This window comes from Eleutherodactylus coqui, chromosome 5 (assembly GCF_035609145.1).
Source record: "Eleutherodactylus coqui strain aEleCoq1 chromosome 5, aEleCoq1.hap1, whole genome shotgun sequence".
NCBI classification, from domain to species: domain Eukaryota; kingdom Metazoa; phylum Chordata; class Amphibia; order Anura; family Eleutherodactylidae; genus Eleutherodactylus; species Eleutherodactylus coqui.
In genome coordinates this window covers 140,722,002-140,737,709 of record NC_089841.1, presented here as the reverse complement: position 1 = coordinate 140,737,709, position 15,708 = coordinate 140,722,002, and the positions used below count along the sequence as shown (strand labels likewise).

The 15,708-nt window shown below is 41.3% G+C and overlaps 1 protein-coding gene across 1 annotated transcript in view; it reads left to right on the top strand.

Annotated features, from left to right (window-relative positions):
• TCTN1 (tectonic family member 1) overlaps window positions 1-15,708 on the top strand; it is a 61,011-nt gene that overhangs the window by 14,936 nt on the left and 30,367 nt on the right. Inside the window, exons 5-6 of the mRNA XM_066603255.1 lie at window positions 5,522-5,609; window positions 5,894-6,000. Of these exons, the coding sequence (XP_066459352.1) occupies window positions 5,522-5,609; window positions 5,894-6,000 (195 nt within the window). The remainder of the gene's footprint in view (window positions 1-5,521; window positions 5,610-5,893; window positions 6,001-15,708) is intronic.

Genomic DNA, 15,708 nt, shown 5'->3' with positions numbered 1-15,708 from the left:
AAGGCTCCTAAAGGGCTTGTCTTATTTGCTCACATTTCAGAAACTCCATACAGTGACATAAAAACTGCTGTAACATTTCCAGGCTTACCTTAGCCCATACAATGAAGACCCATCCGGTACCTATTGGTAGTGAATGTCCTTCGCTTTCCAAGATGGTAGCTGCATCCTCTGCTGTGCAAGCGCTGAAGGATCGGTGGGAACAAAGCTTTATGTAAAATCCAGAACAAATGTTCTCAAGTTGAATTGCTATCATTCATCTGACACAAAGCATGTGGGTGATGTCTGTCAATATTAGACACATTTTCTGTACTAGGAATGATGAGGGAGCATCCCTTTAAAGCTCTCAAGCTATGTCACATAAAATATAAAAACTAATACAAACTTTAGTGACAAAAGAAAATACACTTGGGAAAATACAATTCTGAATATGAATTCCCTAGCAGTGCTCATGGTTGTAACTCTTTCCCATCTTTTACTTTTAAATCTGGTAGATGGCTGAGATCGCAAGATTGTCCCACCAATAGTAATACTTCCATATCTGCAGATAAGGGGATAACTTTCTTTATTGATGTGTGTCTACAGGCCCATTTAGATACAACAATTATCTCTCAAAATTCACTCAAAAGTCATCTTTTGAGTGATAATCGTTGTCTAAACGCACTGCCATTGTGCATTATTCATTCATCACTGATTTCTAGCAAGCAAGCTAGAAATCACTGATGACTGTTATCAGCGCCGTGCGCTGATTTTCTCAGCGGGTGGCGCTGATGGCATTCTTTTAGCTGGTATCCCGCTGGGACTTCTCAGCAGGATACCAGTTGAAAGCTCCGATAACAAAGCAGCTGTCAGTGCTCCTGCTGTTTTTTTTTGGAGTAGCATATACAAAACAGCTGCTGTTCTTGGAGCTATCCGCTCAACTGAGTACCAGTTGAAAGCTCAGAGAACAAAGCAGCTGTTTGCATATACAAATCAGCTGCTGTTCTCGGAGTTAGCAGCAGTGTCCCGCTCCACCTGCATTTAACTCTTTAAGTAGCTAATTAGCTACTTAAAAAATATGCAAAGATGATCGCTCAAAACTGTCACTCAAACTGTCCTTTTGAGCGTTTTTTGAGCGGTCATCTTTCAGTGTAAAATGGGGCTTAAGGGTGCATTTACACACACAGATGATTGTTCAAAATTCGTCAAACTGACAGTTTTGAGCGATCATTTTGCATTAGGTACTAATGGGCTAATCAGCCCTTTAGTAGCTAATAGCTTCATTTGGATGTATTTAGAGAACAGTGGGTGGTCTATTCTCTAAATACATCACTATTGTTCTCCAGTGGGCAGCAGCTGTTAAAGAATCTTATCAGCGCTGTCCATGGAGAACTCAGCGTGCAGTCCCTCTTATCAGGGGTGACGGATTTTACGCTGACCTTAAGTCAGCGATGGATGAAAAGTACACAATGGGCGCACATTTACACGCAACGATTATTGATCAAAAGATGGCTTTTGAGACAATTTTGATCGATAATCATTGTGTGTAAAAGGGCCTTAACTGCTGGTACCTCAGCTGTCGTGAATTGAAGATCCCCATGTGAATGTAATAATAATCACGCACGTGCATCTCTGCTCCATTCATCTTAGTGTGACTGATGGAGATAACTGTGTGTACTGTATACAGCAATAGTGACTGATGGCGATAACTCGATGAGCTGTATAGAGCAAGGTTTCCCAAAGTGTGGTCCGCAGAGCCCTTGGGGCTCCACGAGCAATTACCAGGGGCTCCGATTGAGAGTCTAGCTTCCCGCTCTACTCAGCCCTGTAAATGAAAATCCAGGACCTGCTGTCAGTGTAGCAACGCTGCTCACATGAGCTGGCTCCAATCATGTGATCCGCACTGCTATGCCGATTGCAGGTCCTGTATTTTCATTTACAGGCTGTCCAGACACCGCGACAGGGCTGAGTAGAGCAGGGACCAATGGTTGGATTATATTAGGAGTGATTAGGGCGACTGCCCCAGGCCTGAGACTCCAAGGGGGCCCTCAGCTGTCCCAATTACCCCTATTGTAATCCGCACTGCTAAACCTCCAGCTTCAGCTACTGGGCCAGCAATGGGAGGCGCTATCACCACTGGGGCGGCACTGGAGGGTGGTGGGGGGCTGCTATCACCACTGGGGCTGCAATGGGGGGGGGGGGGGGGAGGGGGGCGCTATCACCACTGGGGCGGCAATGGGGGTGAAAGGGGGGGGGGGCAATCACCACTGATTTCTGCCGAAGCATGCCACTCCTTTCCCACTGCAGGGGCGAGGCTTGGTATTACATACAAAGTTCCCATTGACGTGAATGGGTATAATACAGGGTTAGGCAACTGCAGGGGAACGGAAGTGTCTGCTAGTTCCAGAAATCTGGTCAGAGCATGAATGCATCAACTGATAGAACAGCTGATTTGTAGATTTGCTGGGTGGTGGATCACCACTGATCAATTCTTGATTGCCTATCCTAAGGATAGACCATCAATGGATTACAACTGAACACCCCTCTTTCCCTATTTCCGAAAAAAATCGTAGTTGCTATCGCTGTGTCTGCTCCATTAAAAGATTGCATTACTTTTCCCACATGGTGAACACAGAAAAAAATATATCAATAGGAAATTCATCTTGGTCCGCAAAAAAACAGCCCGCCTCAACAAGAATTTTTTTTTTCCAATTGTGAACAAAATGTTTACTTTTTAGAAAGTATGGATATATATATATATATATATATATATATATATATATATATATATATATAGTGTGTTTTGTGTGTATATATATAATGTGTGTGTGTGTGTGTGTGTGTGTATATATATTTTAGTACAGTATTAAGAAAAATGTATAAATTTTTTAGCAACGTAATCGTACTGACCCACAGACTAAGGGCTCTTTCACACGGGCGTATTTTTCATCAGTATTTTGTGAGCCAAAACCAGAAGTGGGTCCAAAATACAGAAGAAATGCAAATCATTCCATTATACTTTCTCTCCACTTCTGGTTTTGGCTCACAAAATACTGATGAAAAATACGCCCGTGTGAAAGAGCCCTAAAGTTAATGTGTCAGTTTACTGCTTTGTGAACGCTGATGAAGCAAACTCCTCCTTCCTCCAAAAAAGTGCAACTACATTTTTTACTATTTCACCCCACTTAGGCTGGGTTCACACAGGGCGGATTTGCCGCAGTTTTTCCGTTGCGGTTTTGCCGCAGAGGAACTGCTTCTGCGACAAAACCGCTTCAAAGGTTAGTTTTGGCTTGCGGATTTTCCTGCGGAAAAATCCACAAGCGTTTTTTTATTTTTTTCCGCGTATTTTGATGCGAATTTAGCTGCGTCCATAGTGGTCTATGGACAAAAAAACGCTGCGGAAAAGACAGTAGAATGGACATGCTGCATCTTTGAAAACCGCGCCGCAGTTGCATTTCTGCGGCTGTGCGGAAAAAATCCGTCCTGTGAGAACAGCTTTTTGGCAAAACTCATTTGTGCTGCATTGCACTGCAAACGCAGCGGTTTTGCCGCAGTGCGGATATGCAACGGCAAACCGCAGCAAATCCGCCCTGTGTGAACCCAGCCTTAGAAATGTAAATAACACTATTCTCTTTACGAAAGACAGACCTTCAGCTAACTGGGGAGACCTGTTTCCCACACCAGTGTCATGCAGATATGATTTACTGCTCCTGTATTCTGCAGTGGAGAGAAGAGGTTCTGTTGTTATGGCCGTCCCTGATGTAAAGGACATCCAGTAAACACAAAATAGTGATGTCATTAAAGTCATTTCAGTGCAAAAGTTTGTATGATGAGCCAAACACAATAAACGGCAGTGAAGCTGAACATTGTGCTTCACTTGTTGTGTGTTACAGATCTATTCTTACTCTTGGTAATTTGGCTATTTGTCGTGGCTCACATACCGCAGACGGAGGTTTAGTTCCTCTTTTTATGTAAATATAAATACAGGTGCATCACATTAGCACATGGCCCAGCCCTTCCCAAGACTGGCTTTATTTTGTGTGTTTGTGATGGGCAGAAGATGAGTTCTACCAAAATCCTGTTTATCTTTACAAAGCAAGCAAAATCTGTTTCCCATACTAGAAGGCTTTCAGATGAAACAAACACTTAATCTTGTATATATTGTTATGTTTAATAAATAATCCCCATTGCTTAGATTCCTTCCTTTACTGAGCAAATAAAAGTAATATCTATTAAAGAGACCCTATGGAAGGGAAACAGCATCTGTCTTGTCAGCCAGTCTCCAAATTACCCAGTTGTAACATTAAAAAGCATCCTTACAATCCATCTGAACATTTTAGATAGATAAAGGCCTCATGTCCACGCAGTGGAACCCCACCCTGCCCGCAGCAAGAGGACATTACTTACCTCTGCGTGGCTGTGCGGCCTTCCATCTTCTCCACTGCGGATGTGGGTGAGCGCACTGCCACACATGCGCAGTGAAGTTTTTTTTTCTCCCAAGTCTCATGCTTTCCCGCGGGATCCGCGGACCGTCTGCAGTGTCAGCTGCGGGCGGGCCACAGATAGGACGACTTCCATTGACTTCAATGAAAGCTGTCCATGCGGGACCCGCAGCTAAATGGAGCATGCTGCAAATTGTTTTCCAGACCACAAGGTCCACAAATCAAATCCGCATGCTTAAATTCAGCTGCGGGTGCACGATTGCCTATGGGCGACTTGAATACTGGTGAATACTAACCACTGCACTGAGAACACCCCACAAGATTTGCCATTTAGATGTTCTGACCAAGCTGTCTAACCATCACAATTTGGTCCTCCTCAAACTCACTCAGATCCTTACGACAACGTGTTGTGTTTTGTTTTTTTTTTGCTTCCAACACATCAACTTCAGAATTGACTGTTTACCTCTGCCTAATATTTCTCACCACTTGACAGGTGGCACTGTAACAAAGTGATGATGATTATCCATTCAGGTGCTTCAGTCACTCTATGGAGCAATGTTCTGCACGCGTTCCTGTCTTTCACCACTTCTTTCAATTCCGTGATTGACAGGTTTGTGCTGGGCTTGATTGTATCTAGCCATTTTGTTCTTTGTCGTCCTGATTTTCTCTTTCCACTGACCTTGCCAAGCATCAGTACTGTTTCCAGTGAGTTAGCGCGCATCACGTGCCCAAAAACAGAGAGCCGCTGTTTGATGATTTGCCCTCTAGTGATATTTTCAGTTTGACATGATCTAACACGATCTTGTTTGTTGTCATGGCAGTCCAAGGTATCCATACCATTCTCCTCCAGCACCATGTTACAAAGTAATCAAAGTTATTCTCTGCACCTCTCAGTGGTTTTATTGGCTAATCTGTGTGTGCGTGTGTGTGTGTGGGTGTGGGTGTGTGTGTGTGTGTGTGTATATATGTATGTGTGTGTGTGTGTGTGTGTGTGTGTGTGTATATATATATATATATATATATATATATATATATATATAGTTTATACTGTTCTAAAATATATGTCTAAATCTATTTTAATCACATGTATTTTTTTTTCGTAGTATGGTTCTCCCATTCTGACTCGAGACTCTTACTTAAAACTCCCTTCTCCTCTCGGTACGAGTGAGTGCACAGACAGTAACCCAGTAGGTAAGATTCTTCTTCTTTTTTTTTTTTTCCTTTGTTTCGCTAGTATTTTAGATGCTCTGTGACTACAAATGGAGTCGGACATATACACTAAGTAGCACCCAGTCTGAAAGGTTCTCTCCTCATTGTCTTTTAAAGTAATTCAGCATTCTGTGTTAATTCTTAAACCAGCCATATTTTGGACTGAAATACTATTTCTCTGTGGGCTGAAAATTATTATAAAAATGAACAGCAGTTGGACTAAGCTCTGCATATGGATTTCATGAATTAACTTGTCTGTTCAATAGGATTTTTGAAAAGTCAAGATTTGACTTGTAGTCGAACTGTACAGATAGAAAACTGCTCAATTCCTGTACTGACTCTTGGAACCTACACAAACATTGACGTTTTGCCTGTAAGTAATCATTATTGTCATCTGTTATTTATGAAGATTCGACATATTACATAGCAGATTTTAATGCGTATGCACGTCTGTGTAACATCCGTATGCATTGCATGTGTCCATTTTTTTTAAGCCTGTGTGATATGTGTCATCCGTTTTTTTTTTCTAATGCACAAAAAACACTAAAGGAGGCCTAACTTTTGTCCTAGAATTGCTTAGCAATGATCTGTGCAGAATGGAGCACACACAGATGTTCTCCATGTGCGTTCTGTGTTTTTTTTTTTTTGGCACACCAATTGACTTGAATGGGTGACTGTTGTACAAAAAGTTGGACCAGAATAGGACATACTGCAATTTTTTTCCCCCCACATTCCGTGTAACAACAAAATAACACATGTGTATAGCTCTCACTGTAGGGAGCAACTAATAGGATAAAACGTAACTTTTATTTCAAATATACGTGACAAACAAAACAAAAATAATGATAAAAAACACAACAATATAAGTTGTGTGTACCGTATATACCGGCGTATAAGACGACTTTTGAACCCCGAAAAATCTGCTCTGAAGTCGGGGGTCGTCTTATGCGCCGGTAATACAAAAAAAAAAGTGTAAAAAAAAAAATCATTACTCACCTCCCCCGGCGTTCTGTCGTGCTCCGGCAGGATGTTGCTCGCTCCTCGTCCCCGGCGCAGCATTGCTTTCTGAATGCGGGGCTTGAAATCCCCGCTTCCAGAAAGCTAATACACACGCCGTCAGCCAGTTACAGCCATTCAATGACAGCATTGAATGGCCGTGATTGGCTAAAACACACGTGGCTTCAGCCAATCACACTATTCAATGACATCATTGAATGGCTGTGATTGGCTGAAGGCGCACGTGTGTTAGCAATCACACCCATTCAATGATGTCATTGAATAGTGTGATTGGCTGAAGCCATGTGTGTTTTAGCCAATCACAGCCATTCAATGATGTCATTGAATGGATGTAACTGGCTGACGGCGTGTGTATTAGCTTTCTGGATGCGGGGATTTCAAGCCCCGCATTTAGAAAGCAATGCTGCGCCGGGGACGAGGAGCGAGCGACATCCTGCCGGAGCACGACAGAACGCCGGGGGAGGTGAGTAATGATTTTTTTTTTCTCCACTGTAATACCGGCGTATAAGCTGAAAGTTGGGGGGTCGACTTATACGCCCCGTCGCCTTATACGCCGGTATATACGGTATATGCGTGATACTGTATTTGGTGATATTATGCTCACACCAAGGAGGAAAACCGTATAATTGACTCTGTATCTATATATATAAAAATGAATGTATGTCTGTGTGCGTGCGTGTCTGTTTGTCCTTTATGCGCTACTACACCATTCATCCGATCGCCATGAAACTTTGGGAAGTTGTTGAGTACACTCCTGGGAAGATTATAGGCATAGTACAACTATCCTACGATAAATGGCGCGCGCGCGAGCGTCGTCGAAAGCTACGACCCCCCCACGTAGATCGAATAAGTAAGCCACCTGCTATTGTGATGTCATCACTGATGTCATCAACATCGGACGCCCTTGAACATGCCCCAACATGTTCTATAAAGCTGCATTGTGAGACCTCCTGCTCATATACTAATATATTAAACAGACGACCTCCTCCTCATATACTAATTCTATGCGCAAAAAAATTAGCGTCCAAATTTTACGCACGGAATCGAATTCTCTCGCTTCTTAATGTAATAGAAATGTGAAATTTGGCAGGAGCATTGATTATGGCTAATGGGTCCCAAGTCCATTATTCAATTCTATGCGCAAAAGAATTAGCATCCAAATTTTACGTACGGAATCTAATTTTCACACATAGAAACTCGAAATTTGGCACGGGCATTGAATATGTCATAAATAGGCAAAGGTAATGGGTCCCAACTCGATTATTCAATTCTATGTGCCAAAGAATTAGCGTCCAAATTTTACGTACGGAATCGAATTCTCTCGCTTCTTAATGTAATAGAAATGTGAAATTTGGCAGGAGCATTGATTATGTCATAAATAGGAAAAGTTAATGGGTCCCAATTCGATTATTCAATTTTATGCGCAAAAGAATTAGCGTCCAAATTTTACGTACGGAATCTAATTTTCTCACTTTCCGGTGTCATAGAAACTTGAAATTTGGCACGAGCATTGATTATGTCATAAATAGGAAAAGTTAATGGGTCCCAACTCGATTATTCAATTCTATGCGCAAAAGAATTAGCGTCCAAATTTTACGTACGGAATCTAATTTTCTCGCTTCCCAATGTCATAGAAACTCAAAATTTGGCACGGGCATTGAATATGTCACAAATAGGAAACGCTAATGGGTCCCAACTCGATTATTCAATTCTATGCGCAAAAGAATTAGCGTCCAAATTTTACGTACGGAATCGAATTTTCTCGCTTCCCAATGTCATAGAAACTCGAAATTTGGCATGAGCATTGAATATGTCATAAATAGGAAAAGCTAATCGGTCCCAACTCGATTATTCAATTTTATGCGCAAAAGAATTAGCGTCCAAATTTTACGTGCGGAATCGAATTTTCTCGCTTCCCAATGTAATAGAAACTCAAAATTTGACACGAGCATTGATTATGTCATAAATAGGAAAAGTTAATGGGTCCCAAATCGATTATTCAATTCTTCAATGTCTTCGCAGCAACGCGCGACGGGTACGCTAGTAACTTATAAATCAGAATGACACGATGTCATGTAATATAGTATATATATTATTGATAATAAATATATAACTATTATGTCAATTCTTATAGATGTTATATCAGTAAACAGAGTAAGGTCCTAATTTTCTGAATGTACACCCAAGGAGCCATGCGTTGTATTGAGTCTTATACGCATAGTTCTCACAAGTCAATATGCACGTTCGTTCTTATAATTAATTTCTCCCTTTTTAACCAAGATGGAAGGTATAGGTAATAAAGGTTATGAGAAAAGCTCTTCACTTTGTTGATAGAGCAGAAGTAACGGCCAATATTTATATCGATGCGTGTTTGATGCATCAATTTATCATCAGCACTGAGTATTCATGATGATGAGTAATGCACCTGTTTTTATAAAGATTCTTTCCTCTGATATGTAAATAGAGGTTATGTAGAATTCTTAGGTCAGTGACGCATCTCAATGAATACGTTAATTATTGCATTGTGTGCATATTAATTACCTTGGGTTAAATGTGCTTATTAATAATATTATATAAAGCACCTATTTGTATGCAGAAAAACGAAAGACATGTATTAGTGGTAGACAAATGTTGTGAAAGTCGTCTATCACTAAATGAGATGTTTTATAGACATTAGATTCCCCTTTGTGGCAAGGGGAAAATTATGTCTAACTCCAAACATATACCAGCAGAGTAATTGAATTAAGTAGATGGCTGTTCAATTCTCTGATTACATGAAACGGAGCTCCTTGTAACTGTTAGATCGGTATAGATCTTACATCGATTTTGTCTGTTGATAAATAAGTGCATTCAATTCTCAATCATGCACTTATGAGAAACAAGTCTTCCTATATGCATCACCCAGCTATAGGTTAGATTAGATGTCAATCCCACTGGGTGATAGCTAATGGAGAACTAATCTGCCTAGGTGAATTGTTTAGCTAGAAGCTAAAGACTGATATTAGACACACTAGGAGATAGGAAAGTGTCCAGCAACGCGTTTCTACTGCTTAGTATAAACTAGCAGTGTCATCAGGATGGACATAGAACTGCAGAGCAGTCAGAGAACCATTCAGCACGGTGGATGTCTATGCTCATTTGTCTGACAGCCAGTAGAAACGCGTTGCTGGACACTTTCCTATCTCCTAGTGTGTCTAATATCAGTCTTTAGCTTTCAGCTAAACAATTCACCTAGGCAGATTAGTTCTCCATTAGCTATCACCCAGTGGGATTGACATCTAATCTAACCTATAGCTGGGTGATGCATATAGGAAGACTTGTTTCTCATAAGTGCATGATTGAGAATTGAATGCACTTATTTATCAACAGACAAAATCGATGTAAGATCTATACCGATCTAACAGTTACAAGGAGCTCCGTTTCATGTAATCAGAGAATTGAACAGCCATCTACTTAATTCAATTACTCTGCTGGTATATGTTTGGAGTTTAGACATAATTTTCCCCTTGCCACAAAGGGGAATCTAATGTCTATAAAACATCTCATTTAGTGATAGACGACTTTCACAACATTTGTCTACCACTAATACATGTCTTTCGTTTTTCTGCATACAAATAGATGCTTTATATAATATTATTAATAAGCACATTTAACCCAAGGTAATTAATATGCACACAATGCAATAATTAACGTATTCATTGAGATGCGTCACTGACCTAAGAATTCTACATAACCTCTATTTACATATCAGAGGAAAGAATCTTTATAAAAACAGGTGCATTACTCATCATCATGAATACTCAGTGCTGATGATAAATTGATGCATCAAACACGCATCGATATAAATATTGGCCGTTACTTCTGCTCTATCAACAAAGTGGAGAGCTTTTCTCATAACCTTTATTACCTATACCTTCCATCGTGGTTAAAAAGGGAGAAATTAATTATAAGAACGAACGTGCATATTGACTTGTGAGAACTATGCGTATAAGACTCAATACAACGCATGGCTCCTTGGGTGTACATTCAGAAAATTAGGACCTTACTCTGTTTACTGATATAACATCTATAAGAATTGACATAATAGTTATATATTTATTATCAATAATATATATACTATATTACATGACATCGTGTCATTCTGATTTATAAGTTATACAGAGTCAATTATACGGTTTTCCTCCTTGGTGTGAGCATAATATCACCAAATACAGTATCACGCATATACACACAACTTATATTGTTGTGTTTTTTATCATTATTTTTGTTTTGTTTGTCACGTATATTTGAAATAAAAGTTACGTTTTATCCTATTAGTGGCTCCCTACAGTGATAAATATTTAACATACGGGAACTTATTTGCCTCGGTGATACTCTCATGTGTATAGCTCGATTGATTGTAATGGGTCAGTGTGCTGTCTGTGTGCAGTCAGTTAGAAATACGGACAGTCCACGGGCATGAAAATCACTCATGTAAATAAGTCTGTAGACCAACATTGTATATATGGTTAACGGTGATAAATCTTGCATATTCGTTAAGGTGACTGTTTAACCCCTTAAGGACACTGCCCTTATTTTTTATTTATCTGACGGCTTGTTGTTTGCAGGACGAGTTGTATTTTTCAAGAGCACAATGTAATGTACCACATAATGTACTGAAAAAGTGCTGTAAAATTATTATTTTTTTTTTACGGTGTACACACTGCAGCAAAAATGACAATAACTTCATTCTATGGCTCTGTACGATTACAACTACACCAATTTTATATAGTGGTGGGTTTTTTTGTTTTTTTTTAATTGCTGTACTACTTTTAAAAAATAGAATGTTTTTGGAAAAAAAAATAAAATCTTCTGACCGCCATAACTTTTTTTTATTTTTCTGTTAACATAGTTGTGTTAGAGCTTGCTTTTTGTGGGATGTCAAGTAGTTTCTATTGGTACCATTTTGAAGTAAATGTGACTTTTTGATTGCTTTCTATTACATTTTTTTCTTGGTCAGTTCTGATGAACCATGCGGGGTAAATAACGCGTTACTTTGCTAGATCAGACTTTTATGGATGCAGCGATACCAAATATGTTCTTGGTTTTCTTTATTTAGGTTTTTTTAAATTATAAATGAAAAGGTGTTTTTTTTTTTGTTTTTTTTTTACTTTTTCATGAATTTTTTTCTTTAATAAAACTATTTTAAAATGATTTTTACTTTTTTTTTTTTATTTTTTTTAGTCCCCATAGGGAACATGAACTTGCGATGGTTTGATCAGCCCTGCAGTATGATGTAATACCATAGTATTATACCGTGATCTAACAGGTAGTCTATCAAGCCACACCACAGGTATGGCTTGATGGGCAAACTGCAGTAGCAGCCCTGGAGGCTTTCAGAAGTTCCTAACTATCATGGCAACTGAATGACTTGTAAATGCTGCTGTCAGAATTGGTGGCATTTAAATGGTTAACAGCTATGATCAGCAGAAGGGTGCCATCGGTAAGAAACACCCGGCAGCTGTAAGAAACTACCAGCACATGTGTGTCAGGTTTGCATGGAGCTGTTGAAGGTGCTGGCTGTAAAATACAGCTAACACTCAGCCACATTAGTTGGGAATGGAGATAACTCAGATCCTGGACATTTAAAGGAGTTGTCCCGCGCCAAAACGTTTTTTTTTTTTAAATTCAATAGGCCCCCCCCCGTTCGGCGCGAGACAAACCCAATGCATGGGTTAAAAAAAAACAAACGTTTAGTACTTACCCGAATCCCCGCGCTGCGGCGACTTCTTACTTACCTTACCAAGATGGCCGCCAGGATCTTCACCCACGATGCACCGCAGGTCTTCTCCCATGGTGCACCGTGGGCTCTGTGCGGTCCATTGCCGATTCCAGCCTCCTGATTGGCTGGAATCGGCACACGTGACGGGGCGGAGCTACGAGGACCAGCTCTCCGGCACGAGCGGCCCCATTCACCACGGAGAAGACCGGACTGCGCAAGCGCGTCTAATCGGGCGATTAGACGCTGAAATTAGACGGCACCATGGAGACGAGGACGCTAGCAACGGAACAGGTAAGTGAATAACTTCTGTATGGCTCATAATTAATGCACAATGTACATTACAAAGTGCATTAATATGGCCATACAGAAGTGTATAACCCCACTTGCTTTCGCGGGACAACCCCTCTAACTACCGTATATACCGGCGTATAAGACGACTTTTGAACCCCGAAAAATCTGCTCTGCAGTCGGGGGTCGTCTTATGCGCCGGTAATACAAAAAAAAAAAAAGTGTAAAAAAGAAAAAATTTATTACTCACCTCCCACGGCGTTCTGTCGCGCTCCGGCAGGCTGTCGCTCGCTCCGGCAGGCTGTCGCTCGCTCCTCGTCCCCGGCGCAGCATAGCTTTCTGAATGCGGGGCTTGAAATCCCCGCTTCCAGAAAGCTAATACACACGCCGGCAGCCATGACAGCATTGAATGGCTGTGATTGGCTAAAGCACACGTGGCTTCAGCCAATCACACTATTCAATGACATCATTGAATGGCTGTGATTGGCTGAAGGCGCACGTGTTAGCAATCACACCCATTCAATGATGTCATTGAATAGTGTGATTGGCTGAAGCCACGTGTGCTTTAGCCAATCACAGCCATTCAATGATGTCATGGCTGCCGGCGTGTGTATTAGCTTTCTGGAAGCGGGGATTTCAAGCCCCGCATTCAGAAAGCTATGCTGCGCCGGGGACGAGGAGCGAGCGACATCCTGCCGGAGCGCGACAGAACGCCGGGGCAGGTGAGTAATGAATTTTTTTTTTTTTCTCCACTGTATACCGGCGTATAAGGTGACAGTTGGGTGGTCGTCTTATACGCCCCGTCGCCTTATACGCCGGTATATACGGTACTTAAATGCCTTTGTCAGTGGGGTGCCGCTTGGTTGGCTTTGCAGCCTGGGGCCTAGTGAAGGCTCGAAGGCATTGATTTTGGCCTATTAAGCCCTGTCTGTGGCAAGTTTAATAGGCTGTTATTAAATGTACAATTTGCTGCCATACTGAAGTATTGCAGTATATTGTACAAGCGATCAGATGATTGCATGGTCATGTTTCATATGGGGACGAAAAAAAAAGTGTAAAAAAGTAAAAGGGGATTGTCCTGTTGTAAACCATTGATGGCCCACTACGAGTGCCTGCTGATCAGCTATTTGCTGAGGGAGTGTGCTTGTTGTGCACTTAGCTGATTTCTGCCCAAGCAGACTGCTCCTCTCCCAATGCAGAACTGTCTGCTTTTTTTCTAGAAAACAGGTCAGAACAGGAAGGCATCAACATGGAACAGCTGATCGGTGGATTTCCTGGATCGATTCTTGATTGCCTATCCTAAGGGGCCTATCTGGGGGTGGGTCTAAGAATTGGGGCCCTCCCTCTAGCTCTGGTATACTCAAGGCTTACTATGGGCGGTGGGTCTAAGAATTGGTGCCCTCCCTCTAGCTCTGGTATACTCAAGGCTTACTATGGGCGGTGGGTCTAAGAATTGGTGCCCTCCCTCTAGCTCTGGTATACTCAAGGCTCACTATGGGGGTGGATCTATGAACTGAGGCCCTCCCTCTAGCTCTAGTATACACAGGATTCACACAGGCATTATACGCACCAATAGGACATGCTGCTTTTTTCATGCATGTAAAGGAAACTGCTGATTTGAGTGACCCAATAGAAATCACTGGGTTTTTACTACGTATTACGCGTATGAAAAACATGTGGGCTACATGCATCTGTGTGAGTGAGCCCTCAGTTTATTGATTTATGAAATGGTCGGTCATTCATCTGACTAGCTGGCATGTAAGAGTGGATTCATACCTGGCGTAAAACTAAGCCACAGACGAATCCACCGCAGAATCCACATGTCTTGCATGCAGAGTTCCCCTAAAAATGCTGATTCTGCGCCTTGCATTACATAACATTTCTGCAACTTATCCATGGCAAATCCACATTGTATCCATGCAGATTTTGCATCATATTTGTTTGCTGTGGATTTTTATGCCGTAATTCTACAATAATACCTGAAGTGGCTGCTGCAGGAGAAAGATATGACTGGCAACGGCTTCTCTTGGCAGTAACAGCCCATCGCCAACCCTACAACATGGACTTTTGTTAATGATATCTGTTCCGCTTTCCATCACATATAGGGTGTTTTTTTTTTGTTTTTTTTTCCAGAAAAGGAGTGTGAGGACAATATTTTGTTTATCTAATCACTCTGTGAATATTGAGGCCTTTTATTGATTCCACAACCCCTTAGATGATCTGGCCAATGCTGACTGCATCATAGAAGTGGTTCAGCAGAAAAAATAAAACTATTCTTCTCTTGCATCATGTTTTATTGTTGAAGTAAAAGAAAAATAATTTTAAAAAAACCACATAATTGGTTTTACAGCATCTAAAATGCACTGATCCTTTAGAGGGGGTACTTCCATATTGGCCCCTCATCTTATTCCAGTGCTCTCCTCCTACTGGCCACAGCATCCAGGCTTCAAGTGTTGACCGGGTCTTACGGAAGCAGCTGAACACCATATGCTATGCTGTTTTCATAACTTCCATAGAAGTGAACGGGAGTTGTGTAAACCATGTAGCAGAGTGAGTTACACTGCTTCATAAGTCTTGGGATGTGAAGAAAGCATAGCTCAGTGTATGATGCTGTTTAGGTAACCTCCATTTGCTTCTATGGCTTTTACGGAAACCGTACACTCGGATATTTCCACAAAACCCATCCACCTCAGGCAGCTTCGATGTGACGGAGAGCAGAACAGGGCGGGCAGAGACTGGGTGGGGGCTAGCTCTCAAGATAGGTGCGTCTCCCAGAGGTGAAACCCACATCTATCAAACATTTATAGCATATTCTGTGGATATGCCAAAAATGTCCTGGGATAGGCTAAAATTAGTTACTTCACTAAGTGGTTAAAATGCATGGTATGCACCAACTGTATTTGAGATCTAAATTCAAAATGCAAAAATGACACTTTTTCAGGAGAGTTTTTCCAATTTTAAAGGGGTTGTGTCAGAGATGCCCCATTCAGAATGTGGCACTTGGGGTGAACAAAT